This window comes from Cuculus canorus, chromosome 20 (assembly GCF_017976375.1).
Source record: "Cuculus canorus isolate bCucCan1 chromosome 20, bCucCan1.pri, whole genome shotgun sequence".
Taxonomy (NCBI): Eukaryota; Metazoa; Chordata; class Aves; order Cuculiformes; family Cuculidae; genus Cuculus; species Cuculus canorus.
The window spans coordinates 2,710,796-2,727,418 of record NC_071420.1 but is presented as its reverse complement, the minus strand read 5'-3'; the positions used below and the strand labels follow the sequence as shown (position 1 = coordinate 2,727,418).

The window sequence follows — 16,623 nt, the reverse complement described above, 5'->3', positions numbered from 1 at the left end:
ACTGATTACTAAGGGGTAATGCAGTGTGCAGAATCACGTCCTAACAGGGTAACGGGCTGGATAGTGCAGATCTCCATCTCTGTTTTTATCTCCTTCACCCCAAAGGAAAACGGCAGGAGGTATGGCTACCTGTGTTACGAAAAAAACAAACAATGCATTAAATTGGTGGTGATATGGCAGTTTCTTCCATTGGTTTGAAGCAGTAATACATCTCAAAAGACTTTTGCTTCCCACTTTTCCAGAAATAAGGATGTTTGTGAAAGTCACAGCCATCTGTGCTGCTCTGGGATCTGATAGAAACTATGTTAATTGAGAAAAAAATATCCATGGCAGAGGCTCAATTTGCAGGAGCAGCTATGAAATCCTATGGAATATAGCATTCCTCTAGGTAAGAAGGGTAACATTTAAGTTCAACTTGACGTGTAAGACTAGTGGATGGCATTTCTCTTCTCCTGGTGCAATGTCAATATGTTGGCACAGATCACAGAAATCATCCCTGAATATATCCGGCAGTTAAGCCTTTGGATAAATTATACAGCAAATCAAAACTTTTCCTTTACATTTAGTAGTTTACTTTTCTGATCCATAAAAAATTCCAAAGTGATTTTCTTGTGTTTATCTTGTCCTTAGCAAGTAGTGTTGACCTTTAAGTTTTTACTTTACTGTCAAAGTATGTTGAAAGCTTTAAAAGTGAAGCTATCACCTTGGGGATTTGTAAGGATGACTGACACTTACCACTTCACCTTAGCCGCAGTGGCACTGAGCGTATGCAGCAGCCTTGTACCTCAAGGGAAGCTGTTTGATTTTTTTCACTTCTGCTTCACTGGAAATGGATTGAATTTTCTCTTCAGAGAAGAGTTTTGGTTGCATTAGATTTTAATCTAGTCACTTGTTCACAGTCCCTCAAAGCCTACAAGACTGAGATGAGTAGATGGGCCTGGGGTGAATGTGCTACAAGATTTGTCAAACCGTAAAACTTCCAGATCTCAGAGATGCCACATGGTGTAGTTGACAATACTCAGTGTTCAGTGGTTACAACATTACATAAGCATCCCATCTCTCTAACACTGGGATTAAGAGTGAGAATACTAGGGAAGCATTTAGTCATAAAATACCTTGTGAATTCAAAATAAGAGAAATACAACTTTTTATAAAGCAGTAGTACTGTTTTCTGCCCCAGAAGGTCCCACAGTTAGTAGACTTTAATAGGCAGTAGTTTGCTGTTGGATTGTTTGACTCAACTTTTTGAAGTGAACGAAGTTTTTGGGTTAGGGGAAAACAAGGTAACTGTGTCTTTTCCATATATAGTTTCTTTCTTGTCTCCTGCTTTGCTTATTTCCCCTGTTTTGGTAACGTTTCCTAGTTTTGATTATGTCTTCAGTCAGGCAACAAACGTTGCCCAGTATCTCTTCAGATGTGCTGTCTGGGTGCAACAGTCTGCAAGGGCTCTAGTCTGAGATCTAGATCTGCAGAGATGTTATTTTCTTGTTTTATTCAGCATTACCTGAGGAAGGCAAATTTTTAAGTGCGCATAGAAGTTTTCTGGCCGAAAAGGTCACCTGAACTATTTTTAGGCTTATGTAGCCTTGATGCATGAACCACTGATTTGTGCAAGGGGCAGCCGGTGGAGAGGGTGTTGGGTGCAGCCCGCACGATGCTGCATCTGCTTGAGAGACCTTGGTAGAATGGACCTTTCTAACAGAGCATCTGGAAGATAAATGAGAAGTACAAAGCATTGATTGTGTCCCTAGCTGATAATGTCTTATTTACAGTATAGGTGGTGTTGCAGTGCTCATGGTTTGGGCTTTTTTTGTTTTTGTGAAAGCAGAAGAGTGTTACATTTGTGTCTGGCAACCAGCTTTAGGTGTATGAGTTGGTTAGAATGGCCTTAATAAATTATTGTCATATGCAGAATCCGGTTTGCCATATTATAAGTAATAAGTATTTGCTCATTTCATATTGTTTTCTATGTATAAAACTGCACTTGGAACGCTTGGAGCAGTTAAAGATAACGTCTTGCCATAATACCTTTTTCCTGTGGGATAATAAATTGAGACATTGTGTTTAGATACAGCTTTTAGTAGGTCTGCTGAGGAGTGAGGATGTTTGAAGCATAGTCATGACTCACTCAGGTCTTTACACGTGCATTATTTAGTCTTAAATCTCACAGATGTTGTTATTGCTTTTGAAGTGAGGGGGGAAAAGTTAAATGCTGCACTATTTAATGCTACTTCCATTTAAAGATTTTCGGATATAAAACAAAATAAATGAGTTTTCATTTCTTTTACTTTCCCGCACTTACAAACTTTTATGATTACTTGGCATTCATCAGGAGGAAAGTAGATGGCAAGAATGTTCTTGAAGAATTCTAATTATTGCTATTTCAGGTGGAACAGAGACTCTTAACTGGACACATGAGGTTTTTAGGAAGGCAGATTTGCTTAAAAAACATTTTTATGTCTTTTTTGGGGATGGAAACAGGGAATGACCACCTGGCACTTTCTGATTGTTTGTTTTTAGGAGGTGGGGAATTAGTAGATGTTAAACATGAATGTGTCTTTTAAAGTTTTTTGGATGATATGAGCAATGATCTGTGTTTTCGTTACTATTTTTCCTCTCATAAAACCAGAGAAACAAGGCATTGGAATGCCAGAAAACATTTATATCCATTTTCTGACTTTTATTTCCATGGAGAATAGATGGAGGAGAGTGCTGGGGAGTGGAGGGCACGAGTTGACACACGTGTGTTTAGATGTACCTACCTGCACACATGTGTGCATGCATCGGCACAGTTCCAAGTTTATTTGCCTTTTTCCTTGCCAGAGTTGTCTCTTTCTGGGCTGTCATGACACTGCCAAGTGCTGAAATCAAGAGAAATACAGGTTTAGATGAGCTGTGTTTAACTGCTCACAACAGTGCCATTGTATTCGTGAACTTCTGTCTCGTCTTTAGACTTCTGGATGATCTGGTTTGTAATCCCACAGGTTACAAACTGGAGGTCATTTTCAGTCTACCAGAGAAAACAGGAGACAATTGAAGATGTTTGTGATGTCCTGTCAAGCAACAGGCCTGGCTTGTTAACTATGATTATAGTGACAGCTTAGGATTTTCTGTTTGTTTTCAGAATGCAAAGTATAGTGCTGTACTTGATTAAATAAAGTAACACAGCTAGAAAAATCTCAGAACTTTGCAGAGGAAATAACACCAAACACAGTTTATTTTGCTGATTTAAATCACACAAAATAAAGTAAGTACACTGTGGCTTGGCCCATTCAGCTTCCATATTGTTATACCAACGCTAACGAGTAGGTTTATACTATTCTGATTATGAATGGTAAATGCCCCAAATGCACGTTCCCAGCCCTGCCAGGCTTTGCTTTTTAGCTCTAAGGTCCTGTTCTTTGGCTGAGAGAAAATGATTCTGGATGAGCGTCTGCTGCGTCATTTGCTTTATTTTACATAGTGGGTTTTATTCTTTGTAGGTTAAATGCTTTCTCCTGAAAACTTCATCACAGGTAAATTAGCGTATGGGATGCTGCGCAGACATTTAGCTGAAGGTAGCTAAAATATACTGAAACAGTGTTTAAAATTTCCTTATTCAGTTCTAATTGACTGTAAATCAAGGCGAAGCTTTTTACAGAACTTTATGTTTACAGAAAGAAGTCAACAGAAAAAAATGTGCTTTAATGTTGTTGTCCAACCATTGATTTTTCTATAGAAACAATTAGCTCATGATAGATTGCTGTTTGTATATCTTGCTGTTAAATATAGCCAGGCTTTTGTAAATTTTGGATAAATCTCATTCAGCCTGGTGTGTGCCAGTAAGGCTTCTCTGTGGGAATTTGCAGGCTTTTTTAGGGTTGAAAACCAAGCTGTAGTTTTTGAGCTGGTCTTGTGAGCTTTGTGTCATAAACAGACTGATAGAGTCCATGGTGATCACAGTACAAATCCACTTTATGTTCTTTATATCACTTACTCAACCCAGAATAAGTCTGGGTTTCTTCATGTAAAGCAATGTTATCACAAATAACTTTTCTTTGCGATTTATTCGACACTTAAAACAACATTCATTGATTCATTAGATTTTAATGTTGTTGTCATTGAAGAAAAACTTGCTGATTGAAACATACGTTTAAAATTTCTTTTGAGTTTTAGCAGAAACTGCCTGCAAATATTTTTCCAAGTCACAAAAAGAAAAATTTCTTCCTGGCATTTATTTTCTGTTGATATTTCTCAGTTAATATTCCGTAGTGAAAGATGTCGAACTAATTAAGCATTAGAAGAACGAGCGGTTAGCAGGTATAATGTTGTTAGACTTCAGTTAATGTGAATGTGACCATGACCTCCCAGATAGATCAAAGACTAATCTGTCTGACAGCTACAAGATGGCAGAGCTTGCCACGGGCCTTCTGCTGCTGCTTGCTGAAGCTATTTGTCTGTAAAGCATGCCTGATAGCTAAGGGTATATTTTTAAGGATGAACAGGTAAAAGTAAGAGGCTGTCTTTTGACATTTTAACTAATCCCTTCTAGCCTGTGGTTTACTGCACATTTAGGATATTTGCTAGCAGGAGAGACTGGCTTTTTCACATATGTAACATGTCATTTTGAATTGGGCGTTGATTTGATGCTTGATAATGTAAGAGTTATACAATGAAATAGATTCTGATTGCATTAAAATGACATGCCCTGGCCTTTTACCTTTAGTAGGCTTATAATGAAAACTGAACTCTCAGCAATGTAAGTTGTCATCTCATGCTGAGACGTGATTATTTAAGTGAGAAAGCAGAATGTTTCTTTCCTGTTAACCATTTTTTAATTAACATAGAAAAGCTAAGTTTTTAAGATATATTACATATTTAAACCAAGGGAATATGGATTTGCATATGATTTGAGAAATAAAATGTTGTTGTGCAATACAAACAGTACAGGTTTGCATAATGCTAGAATGTATTAAAGCAATGTAAAAGCAGTGTATTTTATTCACAGAGTAATGCAATAAGTACAATGCAGATGATCTGTCTGGTTTCTGTTCTGCTGTCACTACAGTGGGTTTATGCACATAATTAAAAATGTAACTTTCATCAGTGCTAGGCGCATACTGGTTATTCTAACACTGTTTTGAACTGTCTGCTAGTGAAACAAACTGTGGTGACGCTACGTTTGATTGGCTAAATCTTACTGATAGCAGAACTTCTTAAAAGGAAATTGTTAGAAAGCAGGTGCAGAGTATGTACAGGAGCACATTGTCATTGCTTATGTTGTAAAGACTTCAACGAAACTTTCCAACATCACACCACGTTTCCCTTGGTTTTGAGTGAGGACTACCCTTTGGTTTTGCCAGGTAGCATTTCCATTTCTAGAAATGCACGGATAACTTATTTTTTTTTAAAGAATGGGTTTAATGTTCATAAGAAATAGTCTTCTGTTGTGAAATACAAAGGAAACCTCACATGTCAGTCAGTAAATTGTGAGTGACTGGAACAAATATTAAATCTGTGAAATCAAACTGAATTTACTTTCTAGTTGTAAAGATTGAATTTGTAAATTTGACAGGCAATTTAAAGGGCAGAAGTACATAGAATAAAATTTCTTATCCAAATGCAACTTGAAAGTTACCTGTCAGAAGAAGTTAGAAGTCTGCTGTTTTCTCTCCTGAAGCGTGTCCTTTCACTTGTCAGTTTAGAAAGGTTAATACTGTACAAAAGAGCAACGGAAAGACCATTTTTGGTGTAGCTTTATGTTTGTTTATTTGAAAAAAAAAAAATTCAGTCCCCTCGCCCCAATATTAATAAATCCTTTTGATATATGTTGGAAGTGTGTATAATGTCCTAACAAAAAAATGCTTTTTCAGATTCAGATCAGGCTTTTTATGTGAAGTTATCTGTATGATTAGAAAGAGGACGCAGAGGAGTTCTTCTGCAGTTTATTATCAGATTCTCTTGAAGCAGCGAGGGGAGAGTGCTTTTAAAAAAGGAGCGTGCTCTTTTCTGCCTGATGAGAACCTGTGGGCCTGCAAACCTTAGCTGCCCATTTGCTTCACATTTAGCCAAGGAAATGTCTGTTTCCAAACCGCAGATAGCAATGCCAAGCTAGGAATCAGAGTTGGTGTTCCTGGCTTTTGATGCTTTGGCAAGGCCACTCTGTCTCTAAAGTACTTCCTTAGCTCCAGGAGAAGAAGGAATTGTATTTGCTTAGCCCTCACTTGAGAAAAGTATGGTCTGGTCCCACCAATAGATCAGCAGTCAATGTTTGTGATAAAGGAAAGGGTAAAGATCTGCCTTGTATCGTTTACACCCAGATGAGCAAGTAGAACTGTGGTCTTGTTAGTACATTTACTTGTATCTGGGGGTTTTGTGCGTGTGAATAGGTTATCCTTCTCTTGCTAGCACAGAGTTTTGGGTGTGTGGTTGTTGTGTTATTACATGTAAATTATTGGAATAGATCATATGTCGAGAATACCTTTAGGAGGGTAAAAACCATAATTGGTTAGCCTGCGAAATACAAAGTTGAAAAACTGAAGTATACTTCACACATTCACTTATTTAGTCAATGTTTGTTTTCCCCTTTTAGAATATTTCGGTTTCAACGTCATGATAAAAGACAGTATTTTATGTTTTCTTCCTTAGGTTGAATTAAAGAGGAAGTACAATGACCAGCACAAAAATACAAGAGGCCTTTTACCAGGGAGCCAGTGGTATGAAATTCAAGCTTATAGGGCTCTGAACCAAGCCTTGGGAAGGTGAGAGAAACTGAACATCGTTGAGTATATATATGTATTTGTAGAACTTTTGTTTTTGTGACATCTTTAGGGGTTAATTCATCACTGTTAACACAAAAGGGATAAATCAGACCAGAAGACTCATATTGTAGAAATGAGGTCTTCAGCTGTTCTGTACTGCTAACTGTTTTACAGTCAGAATCTACCTCAGTTTGGTTACAGGTTTGATTGCTTGTAGTCTAAATATATAGAGAAAGCATTTGCAGAGACAAATAGTTCTTGAGCTTATAAACCAAATGAAAATTCCTAGATCTTTTCAAACGTACTAGTTGTTCACACTCTTGGTGGGCTCAGAACAGTTGTTTGATGTTTAGGCTACAAGCATTTTTGAAAGGGAGAAATAGCTTTTTTTCCCCAGACCTTTAGAAAAGGTCAATTCAATTATCATGCTCACTGATCTCTTCCCAGATTTAGAAGAAGTGGTAGAGCTTACTTTGTCAAATGAAAATTCCCCCGAATTTTATTAACAGGATAGAATTAATCCATCCTACTCCAACAAAATTTGTTGTATACTTAGTTAGATACAGCTATCCATCATAGATGCCACACATCTGTTGTAGACGTACAGACGCAGATTTATAGATAAGAAGAGAAATGTCAGCTGGAAGACTAGTTTTTTGAATCAGACCTATTACAAATGTGTTGACAAAAATGAAGGTTTAGGAAGAAAATTGAGAGAGAATAGTGTATGTAGTAAAATCTCATTGTAAATTCTTGTGACAGATTCATTAAATACCTCTTTGAAGAGTAAAAGCACTAGTTAATACTTGTTAAGAAAAAGCTAAAAAAAGTGTTGGAATGCTAATAGTAAGAAATTAATTTGAAGTTGTGTCACTGTAAAGTTTTAATTTAAATCTAATTTTAGTGAAAATTGCTTATTGTATAGTTTATCATTTGAATGAGATGATGCTAATCTAAACTTTAGTGGAGAAAATAGACTTCCCTACTGACATAAATGTATGAATTGCATAGAATTCCATTATACTAAGCCCTGACTAAACTGAGATGTGGCAGAGGATGACAGCATATTAATACTGTTTGTGTAAAACCAGAACAATCTACTAAGTTGATATAAATCAGAAAATAGCTTATTCTGACAGCTGCAGAAAGTAGTTGCTGTAGATAGGCGAGCTTCTTCCTGCAAAGATGCCTGCAGGGATAGAAGCGAGCGGAACCGTGCAAGTCTTCAGTCTGGCACTTTTCTCTTAATTTAATGCTGTTACGTTATATGAAGTAACACAAGTCCATGAAATTAAATAGCGGCCTTTGGGAATACAACAGATGGTGTGTATGGCCAGGTGACAATCATACTATGAATTCCTTGCAGCGCTGCTTTTCCTAAAAGTGTGGGATATGTCTCCAGTGGACATAATTCATTTAAACTATGAGTTAGAAGATCATTTATTGAAGCAATGAAAATATTAAAAATTTGGAAGAAATCTGATTTTTAAAGATCTTTTGATTGCTTTTCTTATAATGGAGAGACTTCAAGTATAAATAAATAATATTTTTTTTGGAGAGCCAAAACCAAACGGACCTTTGTCACTCCCATTTGAAGCCCTGGCTGATAAACTTGTGGGTTTGGGTACATTTCTAGATATCGTGAGAAGCTGTCCTCTTGTTAAGCAATGGGGATAATAATTCTAAACTGATACTGACAGATTCTTCTCAGTATTTCATTATCACTGTTTAATGATTTATTTTTTTTTTTTCTGGGAAGTAGTGTAAAAATCCAAATAACGTTTAAAATAATACCAACACACGGGAAGTGCCTGTTGGCTCATTTATGTAGACCTCTAACAATTACGAATTATAGATTCAATGGTATCACTCACAGCTTTGATCTGTAGCATTTCTTCACTAAAGACGGCTAGGAGTAATGTGGCTTAGAAACAAAAAATGGGTAGTTATTTAAAAAACTGGTTGCAGTTCCATCAGTCTATTTTCTTTTTGTTTGCACTTTCACATGTTCTACTCTCATTATTTATGCTACCCATTTAAGAGTGGAAAACAAACGACTTGTGGGGTTTTTAGCCTCTGAATATTTGTGTGGATTTTTTCACTTTACCTGTTTTCATATAGTAAATTCAAGAACTGAAGGAAAACTAAGCTTTTATGACATCTAACATGTTTTGGTGTTAGGAAAGCACTTTGTGTGTGTTTTTATGTATTCCATCTGGCTCACTACAGTCTTTGTTGTCTCATCCCCACAATTTTTTTTACTACATGCATTCTAATTATTTGTACCTTTTTTTTGTTGCTCATTTGTAGGTGTATAAGGCACAGGAATGACTGGGGTGCTCTTATTTTAGTTGATGATCGCTTCCGGAATAACCCTAACAAGTATATAACTGGTAAGCTCTAAAAATCTTTCGAGAAAAGTTCCTAACACTTCTAAGTAGTGAAAAATCAGAGTTGCAGGAATATGGTTGTACAAATGCAGCTGAGTTGGAAAAATCATAATGAAATATATCCATTGAGCTCAAATAGAGCAGTTGAAACCAAAAACTCTAGAACCGTACCCTGGTGTATTGCTAGTTCATTAAATACTCTGAAACACATTGATACCAGTGTTGAGTCGCTTCAATTTCTTTTTCCCTTTGCATATGCTGATCATCATATAGAAATTTCAGTATGCAGAATTTGAGGATTCTTTCTTAAAATGAGGCCTATAGGCCTTGAGGACTCTTAATCTTTGCCTATTAAATATATGAAATATGTGTAGATGTGTGTGTATATGTATGTATTTTAAAAGAGTTATTAGATTTTTATTTGGTCTTTGGACAAATCTCTAGTGGATGCATGTTGTTTGCTTATAGGGAGTTCTAATGCTTAGAGCAAGTAGTGTGAATTTAACTTTCTGGCTTTTTAGATAAGAACACGTAAAGTTTGTGCCATTCCTCCTGTGGAACCTCTGAATGCTCAATAAGCAAAAAGTATTTTCTGTTTGTAATTTTATCCTGGTTAGAAATAAATGCCGATAAAATAAAACAGATCATGCACACCATTATTCAGGGTTTTTTTTAATTTATTTATTAAGGTAAAGAAAGAAACTGCTTAGGAATGAGTCAGATATCTTTGTTCCTGCCCTGGTTAGTAGAGATGGGCAAAAGAGGGTGTAAACGGGTAATGTTGCAGTCCAGTCAGTAGGTGGAGCTGCGCTGCTGTAGTACGACTCAAACTGTTTTCTGACATGTCTGTTCCTGCTAACAATACATTTAAATGATCTAAGTAAATAGGAACAATGCATATAGTAATACCAAAGAAACAGACATACTCATGGTTTGGTAAGAATAGTACTTTTTCTAAGAAGTAAAACTTCATAGAAGAGTCAAGTTTTCTGGTTTTGAGTTTGGGGTTTGTTTTTTTTTTGATCAATACTAAAAGAATATTTAAATGAATTTAAAAACGCTTTTAAAAAATCAAACAAGTTCATTTTTACTTCACTCTTGTATGTTCCACCATCAATTATAGGCGACTGAGCTCAAGACATCTGGTATTTGAGAATTAAAAGACTCTCTTATATTGCTCTGTAACAGCAATATAACAGAGCAATGCTCTCTAACTGCTCTATCGAGCAATTGTGCTTCTTTCTAAGTAGCTGAGTTACTGTTACTTAATCTGAAATACCGTTGCAAAAGCTTCATTCTATTCTAATCTTTGCCTGCCCCTGTCAGTGCGATAATAAATAGCTGTGTTCTGTGTAAGTTGCTTTTTAATAATTCATGATAACAAGCAAAATGAACACCCAGGCATAAAAGAAGTCTAACAATGTTTTTGCAGCGCAGCAGTTTGAACTTAAAGCATTAGTGCAAAAGGTGAAGATCATTTAATAAAAACAAATGATATTGCTAGTATTACTCATCAGAAGAAGAACCATTGATTAAATCAAGTTTCCAGCACTGAAAAAGAAGACGTACGTTATCTTATTTTCATGAGCAGCTTCTTGAAATCCTTAAGAGCCTGTATATGCCATACATGTGTAGATATACGTGCAGTAGTAGAGTGCCATTTACTGATGTGTAGTAAGTACCTGGTGTAGATGGTGTAGTTTTGTGGTAACAATTTTTTTCTTTTCCTTCTCTTTTTGTTTTTCTTAGGATTATCCAAGTGGATTCGTCAACAAATTCAGCACCATGAAAATTTTGGTAGTGCACTTGAATCCTTGCATGCATTTGCTAAAAGAAACCAGAAAGGCATTGACTGCTCACCAGAGTGCAGCAGCGAATTGCCCCAGCTACCTTCAACTTCAAAAGACCTGTCACAAGCCTCTCAAGAGGAGGCAACTATTTATCTGTCGCCAGATGTTCCTGCTAAAAGTGAGGAGCAAAAGTTGGTTTCAGAAATTAATTTTCCTACAACCATCGGCTCAGGGAACCCTACAGCATCCAATCAGCCAAGTAACAGCATGGCAACAGCAAAACAAGGTATGTTCGTTTCCTGTGGAAAAACTTCATTAACAATTTGAAATGTGAAGTTGCTTCTTTTTTAGAAGAAACAAACGATATTTAAAATTAAAGCAGTTCTGTGGTGTAAAAATAATAATTATTCGTAAATGTGTATGAGCTGTGCTCAACAGACTGTAATTAATTGTCATTCCATCTGGTTGTCGTAAAACAATTGATAATGTTTGCTAAATTTATGCTATAATCAAAAATGTTTTCATTTAAATTTCTTTTTCCACTGAAAACTATGAACATAATTTAAAATAACCTGAAACACCTGAAAATTAGCATTATTGCAAGCTGATTGCTTGGGTTCAAGCTACCTCTGGTGTTTGAGACACACCTTTCGTATAGTCTTTTCTGATACCAGCTTTATGAATAAATGTCTATCCATTCATAAATTTTAGGAAAGCATATGACTTCATGTCAGGCAAGAAATGTGTAAATAACGCAGTAAATACAAGTTTTAAATCTAGTCATACTTTAACTTTACATGTACCAGTTAATCTGTTGATTTAAGACAATTCATGTGCAAAGATAGTTGTATCATCTGGGCTTTTGTTTCTATTGGATCCTAATGAGTATTATAAAATAACTGTAAAGCTAATAAAACGGTGGTAATTTTGATGTGCTGGACATGCTTTAAATCAGCGGGGGAAGGCATATACAATTAATTAATGTTTTGTGATTTCTCACAGGTGGCCAGAAAGTTGATGTGGAGGGTCATTCTCAGCATGTAACACAAAGAAGAAAACATATGGACTCCACACCCAAAATGCCAGCAACTAAAATAGAGAGAGGAAGAAAGAATGGTCAGACTAATATCAATGTTATGAAAGAGCCTCTGACTTCAACACCTCGGCCTGTAGCAGAGAACAGCATGTCCTCAACTAATAGTAAACAAAAGAATGTGCGTAGGAATGCTGAATTTATTGATAATGTAAATCAATGCCAGTCGTCATTAATTTCAGAACATAAACCAAGTGTGCCAGAATCATGTTTGGAAACAACTAATTTTTCAGTTAAAAATACTGAGCCTCCAGTTGCTGAAGAACATCCTGATAAGCTACAGCTTCAAATTGAGGCCTGCAGTAAGGCTCCTTCAGCAGGAGGGAAATGTGAACTTTCAATGTTAAATGTATCTGCAGAAGCTGAAGATGAGGATGAGAGTATCTACTTCACACCAGAGCTCTATGATGATGTTGAATCAGAGGAACAGAAAACCAGGCCACTGTCTCCAACCTCTAATACAAACGAGAATTGGATTGAATGTGGGAACTGCACAGTCGCTGATGAACATTTTGCAATCAACACCTCAGAAACACAAAGTGCGACTAAACCAAAGATTGATCACGACGATGATGATGGTGGCCGAGGCACAAGTTTACATGGAATGATGCAAAATGAGGGGGGGAAGAATAATGCAATTAAGGCAGAGATGACTAGTGAAAGAGAAGCAGAGCAGATAGCATCTCAAGAGATGGACACTAAAAAATGGAAAATCAGTCTTTCCAGATCACGAAATAAAGGTCTGTCATCTTCTCTGTTGAACAGTACTAGCACGCAGTAACAGCTTCTGTAGGAAAGATAGTGAGCAGCCTTTACAACGCTGCCTCGCTATAGCACGGCATTGGCTTCCTAGTTCTCGTCTGCTATGTGCTACTATCAGACTATTGGTTATACTTTTTTGGTTTTCCCTGTGAAGATTAGACAACGTGCAATTTTCTATAGATATCATTAAAATTCTTCACCATAACTGCGTGGGTAAGGACGACATCATGTGTGGAAATTCTAAACAGAAGCTCAAGTAGCATTTGTCTTGTAATTATAGGTTGAGGAGGTTTGTCTATTACTGATTTAATTAATCCACTGTTAAATACAGTCAAACTAATGGTTTTTTCTCAGAAAGGAGAACAGTCATATAATCAAATGACGGTTTTCTGCATTTGGTAGGGCTTTTTTTTTGTTTTATTAAATACGTAGAACAGCATCTTTGCAGATCAAGTAATCTGATACGTTGAGCCGAGGCACTGAAATAGGTGTATTCTTCACTACTTTGGTTTCCTCCAATTTCTTTTGTCAAAATGTCTATCAGAAGCTGTGTAGTAGTAATAGTAGTTGCACATTTTGATATTTGATCATAAGAGGCTTCTCCAGAGGTCTCTATTTATTTTTCATATAAGTTGACGTTGCTTTAGAATTTCCTTCTGTGAGAGGATCTAATTTCTTTTGGTAGGATTCTGTATGTATTCGTATCAAAACATGTATTCATCTGTATGTCCTGCAAACACATTTTCTATGAAATATATAACAATGTAAATTTGTATATAAAGGTCTTAAAATCTTCTTTAGTCTACTTTTTTTTTAAGTATTTTAAACATTTATTTAATTTATTGCAATCAAAACAGCCAGGATTTTTATGTAATAAAATGTACTATATCTGATTCTTCAAGAAAGAGTGTTCAGTTCCATCATATATTAATATGAAGATGTAGGACTTTTGCAGTCTTAAGATTGGTTCATAGGTATTTTGACTGAGAGCGGAGATGAAATTAACTGGTCTTTTCCATACAATTTCATCTAAATAACACTGATGTCCACCTGTACAGAGCTGTGAATGTTTTCATATCAATAGGGTTGAAATTGTATCTTTTCTTTACACAATGAATGCATCTCTATGATACCAGAGAGTCTGATTGTGAGAGTGGCAAGAATACCTTTAGATTTCTTTAACAGGCAGTATCTTTCAGTACTTGGTATAAGGCATTTGGTTAAACTTTGTTGCATTGATGCCACCTAAGGATCATGTTTTCTTGGTTAGGGTTCCTGATATTCCTTTAATCGTCGAATGCTGATGGTTTTGATCTAGTTGACGGGGCAGAATCAAGGCCTAATACTGACAGCAGTTTAAACGTATGACCTTTGGAAAGAGAAACATACTTAATTTAGGTTTAGATTTAAGTAATTGGTTGAATATCAGTATTTAATAGGTTAGGGTTGATTGTGTTTGTAGCTAGCTTCTGGACTAGAACTGTCCCATATCACCCAGCAAATGGTGGGGCAGCCCTGGCAGGTGCCTTTACAGCTGACTTGATCTTCGTCGGTCCCTAATAGCTCAGTTTTCTTAAAACAAGTCTTCTCTACCAAACCACTTTTTTTATGTTTATATATATCCAAATAGAGAATAGAAATTACTTAAGCTTTGTGCCTTTTGTGTTTATCTCACAGAACACTATCCCCTATTCGTCTTTCAGAAGATTTGTCTGTCTTTAAATCCATGACATTAAGAGAAAGAAAATCCATCTTCCTTTCCTTATCTGGAGCAGATTGTTCCTTTCTTGATCTTACTTTGATTAGAAATCCTTTAAGACATGGCCTTCTTCATGTCAAATGTTTTGTGTTAATTTACATCACCTACATTTCATAGAGAAGTACTCCTTAACCATTGGTTTTTTAAAATGTGTTGAAGGATCAGCATTTGGCTTGAGAGATACTTGATAGTTCTTGACGTCTCTATTCACAAGTTCACCAAACTCAAATCTTGACTGTACATATATTGTTTGGGACAACTGATGGGTAATAATCCTTACACTACTGCTGAGGGGTAATGCCAGAAGTATGGGGCAAGGAGGGGACTGTTCCTTTTGGTATAAAAGCTGTGTGAATTCAGTCTGAATTTGTCTGTATCTAACTAACTATGGTATTTAATATATTAGTGTTAAGAATATTCTTTATTTCTATAGTTAATATATCTGTGGTGATTCTTAATATTAGATTAAAATCCTGCTGCCCAGCCTGTCCGTGTACCAACTTTACTGGAATTTCTTGGACCTCCCAAATCTATAAAAGCTAAAGTATTGAAAATGCCTTTCTTACTTTAATATAATAGCTAGGTATGATCTTCTCTGTCTAAAATACTCATAAAATCTTTGATTTGTTGAAGGATTGAAAGTACAGAGACAATACAGACGGAGAAAAGCTGCAGTTAGGCAGAATGGCTACAGCTGTGAAAGAAAGGTACCGTGTAGATAAAAGAAAGTACCTGTGTTTAAAAGACTACTGTTGAATATTAAGGTGCAAGGGAAACAAGAATGATTTATTATATAATGTTTTAAGTGAAATAGTAGAGATGAAATTGTTTATTCATGGTCTGAAAGGTTTGCCCTGGATCTTTACAACTTACTCAATAGAAACCTTTGTTTCTTGTGTGAAACAAGAAGGCTGAGTGTTTTCAGGTCCTGTTAACACAGGCAGAAGCTGCAGATATTGACTGCCTATGGACTCCAGCTCATAACTCATTACAGATGTGATTCCTGTGTCAGTATAGGTAGTGCTTCTGACTTCTGGTTAATATGTAATCTTTAGGGCCTTATTTGCAAATTGTAAGGGTGTAATCGCAATGAAACTGAACAAGAGTTGCGCACCTATCTTCCTAGGCTCCTTTGCAAAATTCCAAGCTAAACCTTTGATAGCCTAGAGTGTTTTGGATTATAAAATGTCACATATTTTATATGAAAACATTTCCGTTTAAGTTAGGTTAACCATTTTAGCATGATGTATATTTTCTTTATTACTTAGTACAAATGGTAAATATTATTTCAAATATATTTCTTTGAATATTTCAAGTAGTATGTTTCTCTGAAGCAACTTTGATACATTTCTTTGTGTTTATATTCAAACGTGTCAATCCGCAGAGTTGTGTAGTTACAATATGCGATGTAGTATTTACATAAATTTGTATATTGTCTTGTTAGAAGGAAACACACCACCAGCCATGCAAGAAAGGACTTTATTGCATTGTCTGTGGAGCTGAAATACTGCCAAAAGTAAAGGGTAAGATCTATGTAACTGATCATTTGTTTCACATTGGCAATGGTAGGATTTTTAATCCATTTTTTTACTTTCGGAGTTTTGGATACTGGGAGGATATTTTAGAATAATTGGTTCATTTCCCCAGTGGATATGGTAGCTGGAGAAATGAGTTGTTAGAAATGCATTGGAGATCTTTTGTGGAGAGAAAGAGGAAGTTGTCACAATGACACAACTATTTTTACTTGACATTTCAGTGAAAATAAGTTACTGTTTAATACAGTCTTTCTGACGTGTTTCTGTTGCTTGATACAGTGTCCCAGATACACTGCCTTGTCCTAAATTACAATGGGAATCCGAGTGGTATTTAAGAGTTAACTGAAGGCAACTGGTCCTGGTATTACAGGAGGCTGAAAGAAATCATTTGTAACAGTGGCCCTTTCATTGGGGTATGTTCCTTCTAAGGATTAGGTGTTAATTTGCTACCAGTTGCTGCGAGGAGTTTGGTAATACCTTGGCACACTCTGTGAACCTAATACATATTTTAATGGAACTATCAAAAATTTTACTGAAAATCTGTACGATCACAC

The 16,623-nt window shown here is 36.1% G+C and overlaps 1 protein-coding gene across 2 annotated transcripts in view; it reads left to right on the top strand.

Annotated features, from left to right (window-relative positions):
- The window catches only part of BRIP1 (BRCA1 interacting helicase 1), a 53,246-nt gene extending 38,311 nt beyond the window's left edge, over window positions 1-14,935 (top strand). The window contains exons 16-19 of one of the 2 annotated variants that reach the window (XM_054085162.1): window positions 6,628-6,740; window positions 9,051-9,133; window positions 10,880-11,206; window positions 11,923-14,935. In XM_054085162.1, coding sequence (XP_053941137.1) covers window positions 6,628-6,740; window positions 9,051-9,133; window positions 10,880-11,206; window positions 11,923-12,794 — 1,395 coding nt within the window. In that variant the 3' untranslated portion in view covers window positions 12,795-14,935. The remainder of the gene's footprint in view (window positions 1-6,627; window positions 6,741-9,050; window positions 9,134-10,879; window positions 11,207-11,922) is intronic. The other variant, XM_054085163.1, reaches the window with a different exon arrangement.
- The last annotated feature ends 1,688 nt before the right edge of the window (window positions 14,936-16,623 follow it).